The sequence below is a fragment of the Solanum lycopersicum genome, chromosome 9, assembly GCF_036512215.1.
Source record: "Solanum lycopersicum chromosome 9, SLM_r2.1".
In the NCBI taxonomy this organism is placed as follows: Eukaryota; Viridiplantae; Streptophyta; class Magnoliopsida; order Solanales; family Solanaceae; genus Solanum; species Solanum lycopersicum.
Window position 1 is genome coordinate 61,317,646 of NC_090808.1, and position 9,451 is coordinate 61,327,096.

Sequence of the window (9,451 nt, forward strand, 5' to 3'; positions counted from 1 at the left end):
AGATGACTTGCTTTATCAATTTTATAATGTGAAAGAGTATTAATTATAGATCAATTCTTTTTTATTATTAAAACTTACTTTTAGTAATTAAAATATATTGATTCCTCTCATATAATAAAAGGTTTATTTTTCATAATACATTAAAAATATCAAATCTAACATAAAATTTTTATGTTATATTTTATGAAGAGATATATCTTATGTCAAACTTGCATACAAAAGAATTTAAACTTTGAACTTAACATTATTTTATGTGTGCTTCACTATGATATATGTACTTATATAAATTAATTTTTAATGTCAATTAGAAGAAAATTATCAAAAAATACCAGCTCCCTCACTATATAAAACCTAGTGTCCCTACTACTGTCAGTCTTTGGCAATTCTTCCTTCTCCCGCTCTTGTACACAGTTCGCACTCAAATCTCTTTCTTCGATTGCGCAAACTTTCAGTCTCTGTAAGTATTTCATGCTAACCATATGTAATTTACGAATCTCGCATATTAAATCTATGTTTTTCTATGTGTTTGCATTTGTTTACAAATTTGTTGTCAATTTTAAGGATTGTTTATGTGTTTCAGGATGATTTTTTTTTTTTTTTGGGGAAAGAGATGGTTCTAAAAGGTTTTAGAATTGCGGGTTTTTTGAATTAGGGTTTTAAAACTTCAGGGAGCGTTGGTGAAACCCGAGGTTGATGGTGCGAAGCTTTGGGTTTGTTTGAGTTTTTGGCAACGTGGGATTCCCGAGGTGTTAGGGTTTGGGATTTTACAGGTTTTAGACATAGGTTTCTTTGTAACGAACTCTCCGAAAGTGTTGCGATATCGGTGTTGGATCCTCCTAAAATGCACCACTTTTGGAGAATCTGACTCACTTGATGGCATTTTTGATAATGCACCCACCCTCTAATCTTCTGGTCTAAATCCAAGAGTAGGTCGCCATTACTCCGTTAGAATTTCGAGTTGTGAAGTGGCATCTTATCTGTATTTGCCTTTGCAGTTGAACCTAAGCCTTGGTGGCTTTCTAAACTTGGTACTAGAGGATGATTTCGACCAAAGAAATGTGGTAGTTTGTTAGAAGGTATTGGGTTTTGTGACTTAGAACTTCAGTATGATTTTTGCTCTCGAGAATGCTAGGCTCATGATTGAGAAATTTCTTGGGTCGGTGATGCATGCGTGATAAAGTTGATTACTGTTATGTTCCAGCTTCTGCACACGTGAAATGCAGGAGGCCTTTCAGAGTTCAATAGTTCATTTAGCCAATTGCTGTAGCTGGATATTTTTCTAATGTCTTTTTGTTTTTCTTCCAGGAAATGGCTGATGAAAATTTTGAGCAGCCTGAGATGGGTAACTTGCATGACACAGAAAACCTGGATAATATGAATAATGTTCAAGACAATGATAATGTGAATGGCAAGGATAACGTGCACGATGCTAATCACGTGCACGATGCTGATCACGTGCACGATGCTGATGATGTGCATAACATGAATAATATTCATGACTCAGAAGCCATTCCTGCTTTGATTAATGCACCTGAGGAGACACATCATTCTGAAGAGGATAAAGTTACTCCAACTGATGCAGTAGCTGGCGAAGAAAAAAAATGGCCGGGCTGGCCAGGGCAAAATGTTTTCAGGATGTTGGTTCCGATTCAGAAGGTTGGTGGTGTTATTGGTCGCAAAGGAGAGTATATTAAGAAGACCTGTGAGGAGACAAAAGCTCGCATCAAGGTTCTCGATGGTCCTCCTGGGACCACTGAAAGAGCTGTGAGTTGCTGATAGATATTGTCATTTTCACTATTTAGGATCTACATAATTATGGATATTTTTTGTATAAATATATGCATTCTAATGATGTGAAATTCTTTCCATGAGATAATCGATGTTGCTGTAGCAGAAAGCTACATGCTCCATTTGTCTGACTGTTTGTGAACTGTCTTTATGGCTTGCACATGTTAATGTAGGCATCCTTGTGTGAGCTCACCCTCCTGCATGTAGGATTATGATTAACTTATCTTTTCAAGTCTTGCGAATTACCAGTCAATTCAGTGGTTTTCATGCAATAGTTTAAGGTTGATCTACAAATATTAATACTACTATTAGTACTGCTTGCTTATGGTGAATTCTGCATTTAGTAAAAATGCTTGCTCATGGGGAATGATTTTAGTTATTGGTTTTTCATGATTTCTACCTTGAGTTTAGATGTTATTGTAAGCCAACTGAAATGGTGTTAGCAACAGTATTGTACTCCCTCCAGACTACTTTGCTCGTCATCCTTACTTAAAATAGATGGTCCAAAATAGTTGTCATTTTAGAAAATAGAGATATAATTGAGTAAATTTTTCCATTTTACCCTTAGGGTGTGTTTGGTATGGAGGAAAATGTTTTCCATGGAAAATATTTTCCTAGAAAATGTTTTCCTGGAAAACAAGTAAATTTTGGACTTATTTTCTCATGTTTGGTTGGTAACTAGAAAAATATTTTCCGGAAATGAGTTTTAGTGTTTAATTTATTAATGAAAAATGTTTTTGAGAGACATCTTTTATTTTTACCAGAGTAAAAAATAATTTATGAAATTGAAATTTTTTTACAACAAAATTATTTTTTTGGGGTGGTGGTGGTGGGGTGGGATGGCGGGTAGTGGATGGGGGCAAGGAGAGGGGGTAGGAGTGAAAAAATAAAAATTTGAAGTTGATAGTATTTTTAAAAAACAAAATTAATTTTTTAGGGGGTTGGGGGTGGGTGGGTGGCTGGTCGGGGGAGGGGGGTAGGAGTTTAAAAATAAAAAATTGAAGTTGAAAATATTTTGAAAAGCAAAATTATTTTTTGGGGAGGGGGTGGGGTTGGAGGGGCTGGCCGGCGGTGGGTGGGGCAGTTAGGGATAGAGTGAAAAATAAAATTTTGAGTTGAAAATATTTTTTTAAAGTTAATGTTTTCCCCAAAAAAGGGGGTAATTTGAAATTGGAGGAGAGTTTTGGAAAATGTTTTCCTTAATTTTTGAAGGGAAGTCATTTTCCTTAATTTTGAGGAAATGAGTTGATTTGGAAAACATTTTCTGAGATTTTGTCCCAAGAAAATTGGAAAACATTTTCCATAAAATGTTTTCCTTCGTACCAAACACACTCTTAGTAATAATTATTTTTGGAAGTAGTAAACATTGACTAATTAGCATAGAAAGCCTAAAACAAGAACACATAAACATACTCCAATATTGTGATTTCTTAGATAAACTCTTTTATTTATTGAAAAGAGAATAAAGAGAGAATATATATTGAGGAGACATCAACATTTTAAATGATTAAAGATAATAAATAAGGACATGATAGTCAAAACATATAGTTACTTAAGGGGTATGTAAACCAAAAATGTAACAAGTGGTCCAGAGGGATTAGTGATTAATCTTACATGCAATCTACGTAAAGGAAAGAAATAAAAGTCAATTAGCAACGTTGATAGTATCAACTATCACAGAAAATAAAGTGAGGGAGAACTGGTAAAAATAAGTGAGATACAAATTGAACAGTAATTATGCTCAACTTCTTTATTTTCATGAGAGAATTTTAAGTGTTATTCAACTAATTTAATAACTACTATGACTAACTTCTTTGAAGTGGGTGAAAAACAAAACTTCAACACAACCAAAATGATTGAGAGTTTCTTTGTCATAGTAACCAACATGAGCGTGTGCAGGTTCTTGCCCATATAAGGAAACATTTCAGTGAAAGTGGTCTATGCTAGAAGAACCAAGATCGGGACTGCAGTCATCAACTTTGAGCTTTACAAGTGTTGTAAAGTTGTTCTGACAATCCATGAGAATTGCCTTGATTCACTATCAGTTCCAAGAAGCATTGCACTATGTCTGGTAACTTCAAAACTTGGTCGGTTGGTATCTTGCCAGAAGGTGTTGCACTGTATAAAAGAGGAAGTTAACAAATGTAACTAACAACTTGCAGGACGTAACTTCCACATGAAAAACATTTTAAAATGCTTAAAATAAATTACTAAATAGAAGATTATATGCTGGGATATAGTTGAGCAAGAAGCTTAGAAAAAGAACTGGGTGGATTTGTCTTTTTTAATTGATGAAGAAAGGCCAGAAATATTGCAACAGCGTTTTTATAGTCTATCAGAAGGATCCAAAATTTGCTTTTATATTTCTGTGGATATGCCTATCTAAATAGTAAACAAATGAGCAACTGGATCCATATTTAACAATATGGTATTAAAAGGTTTAAATAGTTATTTTAATAAGTGGGCATATCCATATGAATTCAGGCTCAATAGTTTTTAAATGTAAATACACTTGTTGCAAAGTGCCCATGTCCTATCAAAATGCTTGATTTTTGTATGAGGCCTATCAATTGCCTGTTGATTTACTAATAAGTTGTAGTTCTAGTACGATCTTACTTCATTAAAGAAGTCCTCTTTAGAAAGTTCACAGCAAGGAATCTCTTATTTTCATTTTTGAAGGGATGGGTGGTTCGGTAGTTTGTTTGAAATGAGCTGGCAATAATTGTAAAATGGGCAAATTGGGCTCTGTATTCTCACTTGATTTTGGCTGTTTTTCCTGGAAGCTTCTATTATTAGCTCTTCTAATTTGCTTATCATACCAGAAGACAACACATGCTGCATTATCTGCGTAATCAACTGTGATATTCATTGAACCCTGAATAAGTGAACATACTGTCAATAGTCATTGGGCTTTGACAAAAGTTGAGTAAGCGCATATTTTCCTTATATCTTGCTGCCCATGGATTGATAGTTCTTTTTTGTCATAGGTGATGATATCTGCGAAAGAAGAGCCAAGCCTGTTAATTCCGCCAGCTATGGATGGTCTTTTGAAGGTTCACAAGCAGATTGTTGATGTAGACTCTGATTCAGCTAATGCTCCATCAGGCGCTGGGAGGTCAGTCACTACAAGACTGCTTGTGGCAGCCTCACAGGCTGGAAACTTGATTGGGAAACAGGGTAGCACTATTAAGTCTATTCAAGATACATCTCAGTGCACCATTCGAGTGGTTGGACAAGGTGCTTCTCTCTTTAACTTAGATATCCTTGTCTCGTGTTGTTTCCTTGAGAATTTAATCCTTCTTGCTACTGCTCTTGAGCATCAAATAAGGGTTTACTGCTCACTCCAGCATTGTTTAAAGTGAAATGCGAAGGGGAAGTGCCATGGTTTGTTGCTCTAAGTGTAAAGTGCTTACTAGAGAAAGGCACAAATGTAAAAAACGACGTGCAATACAAGGAAGATAACTAAATTTCCTATAAAAAAAAACTAATTGTGGACTAAGGAAGTAAGGAACTAGAAAATATGCAGTCTTCCATAAAAGAAATTGGAATGTATAAAGTAAAAAAAGATGTTAGTCAAGTGCGGAAACTATTTCAAATTTTAGTTGAGATGAAACAATATAGTTGTAAGTTTCTAATTCAGATTTAGCAGTTAAGATGAAACAATATTGCTGTAAGTTTCTAATTCAAATTTAGCAGTTGAGCTTTTATACTTCTTAGTTTTCCGTTTACTTGCATGTTTTCACAAGTAGAAGATTATATAATCTCATTAACCAGTGAAGTTACAAATTGTATTTAATGTATTTTTTTCCGTTGGTCCCTCCTCTGAAATGTTGCTTAAGCAAGACAAAGCGCAAATCTGCTCCCACCTAGTCCTAGAGCTTGAGCGCATCTCAAGTGAAGCCTGTAAAAACATTGGTTGAATGAATGAGTTCCCAAATATACATATGCTCTCTTATTGTCAATTTCATATGTTAGTGGAACATGTGGGATTAATACATTTCTTATCCATTTTGATTTTGCTTGTTGTAAATGGCCCAAAGTGGTTAAATGATTTAATCTAAGCCAGTACAATTTGCTAGCTGAAAAGTTATTTAAGGATATATCCTTCTCTATATTTATTTTTCAAGGAAAAGATGTGTTAACTTAAGATAACACAAGGCAGGGGGGTATCTTAGTGAAAAGACCCTTCTTTTCTCATCTAGAAGGTTAGTTTGAGTCATCAAGGAAGCCAAAACTTCCACCCGTGACCATGAGTTTGGTGGTTATAATCACTAAGGGAACTAAAGCTAAGACCCCCCCCCCCCTTCTAACCAAGAGTTTGGTGGTTATAGTCATTAAGGGGAACTAAGTGTAAAAAGCCACAGGTTGGCTCCATGTGAGAGGTTTTGGTGGGGTTTCTATAACAAAAACAAACAGAACTTATGTGTGCTTAATATGGTGTATGATTCTTGTGAATAAGATGTAGGTTTATAGATAGCCCTTTTGGACTTACTTGAAAGGCTTGTTCATGTTGGATTTTTGTGAAGACCATATCGTTAACAACAAACTTTGCTTCTAGGATCCAATTTGCTTTTGGACTTCTTGAGAATCTTCTCAACCCTACCCTTTTCACCTACTTAAAACTTCAAAGGACTTGTTGGATTTCTTTATTAGGGACTTGCTTGAGATTCCTCACCTTTTCTCATCTCTTGAACTGCTATGATCTCGAGCTGTATTTAGATGGGTACATTGGGTCCAAAAAAGGCATGGAGCTAATACTGGCTCAAGTGTATAAACATCAAATTGTATTGGCAAATATTTGCTTTTATATATTACCCTTTTTTATTAACAAAAGTTTACCAGTAATGCTAGTTAATATTGTGTATGTCATTCGTCTTTATGGAAATAAGCAAAAACTAAGATAGTGATAATTCTAGATGTTGAAAATTTAGAAACCTGAATTTGTTGGTCAAAAGATAGGAAAGCAGATAAAGCTGTGGAGGAATAATCAAAGTAAGGTAACTACTCTGAGGTAGAGTAACACATAGTTTCTGGTCCTTTTGGTTAGTTTCCCTTGTCTTGTTTGTATATGATAATTAGGAAAGGACTATTTCGTGAACTTAGTAGAGCTTGTTTATTGTGCAGTTGTGTCGTGTGTGTTATTCTAAGTTCTCCTTTTTTTCCTTCTGGAAATGTTATCATATGTTTGATTCCATCAACTGGATTCCGCAGAGCACCTTCCTCTTTTTGCTCTTCCTGATGATAATGTTGTTGAGATACAAGGAGAGCCTGCCGGGGTGCATAAAGCAGTTGAAATGGTTGCATCACATCTCAGGAAATTTTTAGTTGATCATAGTGTAGTTGGATTTTTTGAGATGCAAGTAAGTCTACTCTCTTGTTTTGTGGGAATTTTACCTTCGTAATAATTTTTTTTTAAAAAAAAATTATGACTTCTCTTGTCTGCTCAGATGCAAATGCCAAATGCTCGATCAAATCAGAACAGGGCTCCAGCTGGACCTACTCAGTCATGGGGCCCTCCTCCATCCAGTTTTCCTGGAAGTGCTGAGGGTGGATTTGGTTTTGGACCCAACACTCAGTACATGCCACCTGCACGACAATTTGATAATTATTTTCCACCGGTAGACATGGCACCGTTGGAAAAAAAGCCTCGTCAGGGCCCCTCTCCTTATAGTAGAGATGCTTCAATGGGAACTTATGGTACAAATGCGCAAACACAACAATCTATGGTTACAAAGGTGTGTTATTTTTCTGCCTTCAATTGGTTGAATGCAACTGCTGACCTAATTTACACATTCTCTGCAAACTTGAGATAATTTGGGGAGTTGGACTCTGATCTTGATTAATGAATCACCCAACAAAGGTGCATGAAGAGGTGGCATATAAGTCATGCGATATACGTTACACCTGATAAGTATCAGGTGGCCTTTTATGGATACTACTGAATAGATCTGGCAAGTTTCCAGCCGTGTCTTGCCTTCTTTTTTAGACCTTCAATTCTTTTTTATATTTTACTCCAATGTTCTGTTATCTGATGCTCCTTTCCTTGATGTATTTTCTTTTTAAGGTCACCCAAAACATGCAGATTCCTCTGTCCTATGCTGATGCTGTTATCGGGACATCTGGTTCAAATATTAGCTATATCCGTCGGGCCAGTGGTGCGTCTATTGCAATTCAAGAAACAAGGGATGTTCCTGGTGAGATGACCGTTGAGATAACTGGATCTGCATCACAGGTGCAAACAGCTCAGCAATTAATTCAGGTAATATACTGATAATTTAATTATTGAACTTCAATTTACCTTATGGAAATCCAACAGAGGTGGTGCTATTTCTGGGTTTCTGGCATAGATATGGGATTCAAATACTCAGCCAATGAGGTTTATTTGGCATGGTTGGAGTAATTAAGTGCTAGCTGTGCTGGGGGAGGGTGTTGCAAAGTTTTTTGTTATACTGGAGTAGAGAAGTAGAGAGGGAGGTGGTGGTACCATGTTGCAGGAGGGATCATTTTAAAAGGTGTGATCACAAGGCTAGATGCTTTACCTACATGAGGGACTGGGTGCAATACCCAAGGCATGGGGCATAAGCCCATCAATTTTTAATCTATAAATAATTATAAACTAATAAAATCAGCATAAATTACCAAAATTGTGAAAATATATAATAATAGATCCAAAAATCGAAAAAGTACCAACAAATGTAGGAAAAAATGATGCATGTTTCCTGTTGATACTTTTGTCCACTTCCAGTATATTGGAGCATACTGACATGAATATATTCAATATAGAAGTGTAAAATGACTGATGTACACATTAAATCTATCCTCTAAAAATCCAAGTATCAAATGGAAAAAATGCTTCTCTTGATCTATGATTCTGTATCTCCAAGCAAAACTATCGCTACCATTTCCAGTAGCCCCATTGTCACCTGTGAATCTGATGTTTATTTTCAACTCCCAAAGAATGAGTTTGCCATATCAGTCTTACAACTGAGATTTCTTAGAAGTGTATTGTGTTCTTACCACCCTCCTTATGGTGCAGAATTCTGTTGCTGATGCTGCCAGCTCAATGCATAACACAGCAGCTGGACCACCTTCCCAAGGTTATAATCCTCATTCTCAAGGTCCTTTATACCCTTCACTATCAGGTGGTCCTGGCCATCCATCTGGTGCTGATTATGGTTCCATGTATGGATCCAGCTATGGCTATTGATGGATATCCCGCTCAAGACAGGTCATGGTTACAATCATGAGATCTGAAGTCATAAGCCATTTAGAAAGTTTTGTTTTCGGTTAGCTGTATCATGAATAGTAGCAGGCAGTGGATGCATTAGGTAGTTAGGTGGAAGTGCTGGTTGGTTTACCTGTAGTTTTTTACTCTCCATTTTGAAACTATTCGTATATCGCACCGAGTAAGTATGATGTTTCACCTCAGTTATACAGCGAACTCATATTAGATGTGTCCATGCTAAGAGATGAAAAAGAATTGCTTTCCTTTTCATGTGCTAGATGCTTTTTTGTTTGAATCATTAATTAGCTATGGATGGCTTCGGCTAATCTTTGGGTGCTTTTCTAAATTTACATCGTGTTATTTTTGTTGTTGTGGTAGCTCTATGTTCGTGCTTTCACATAAGAGATTGCCAAAGTATTGAAATAGGATGGTCCACAA

General features: G+C 36.1%; 1 protein-coding gene across 2 annotated transcripts; it reads left to right on the forward strand.

Moving 5' to 3' along the window:
- Nucleotides 1-302: 302 nt before the first annotated feature.
- On the forward strand, nt 303-9,359 carry LOC101245397 (flowering locus K homology domain-like). Of its 2 annotated transcripts, none has more exons than XR_011211800.1 (7): nt 303-457; nt 1,306-1,764; nt 4,776-5,025; nt 7,000-7,148; nt 7,236-7,739; nt 7,853-8,047; nt 8,825-9,359. XR_011211800.1 is itself a non-coding variant. In XM_010328138.4 (7 exons), the coding sequence occupies exons 2-7, from the start codon at nt 1,309-1,311 to the stop codon at nt 8,993-8,995; spliced, it is 1,509 nt and encodes a 502-aa protein (XP_010326440.1). In that variant the 5' UTR covers nt 303-457; nt 1,306-1,308; the 3' UTR covers nt 8,996-9,359. The 2 variants fall into 2 exon arrangements, 1 of the variants encoding a protein (XP_010326440.1); XM_010328138.4 differs by having other exon boundaries at nt 7,236-7,523.
- The last annotated feature ends 92 nt before the right edge of the window (nt 9,360-9,451 follow it).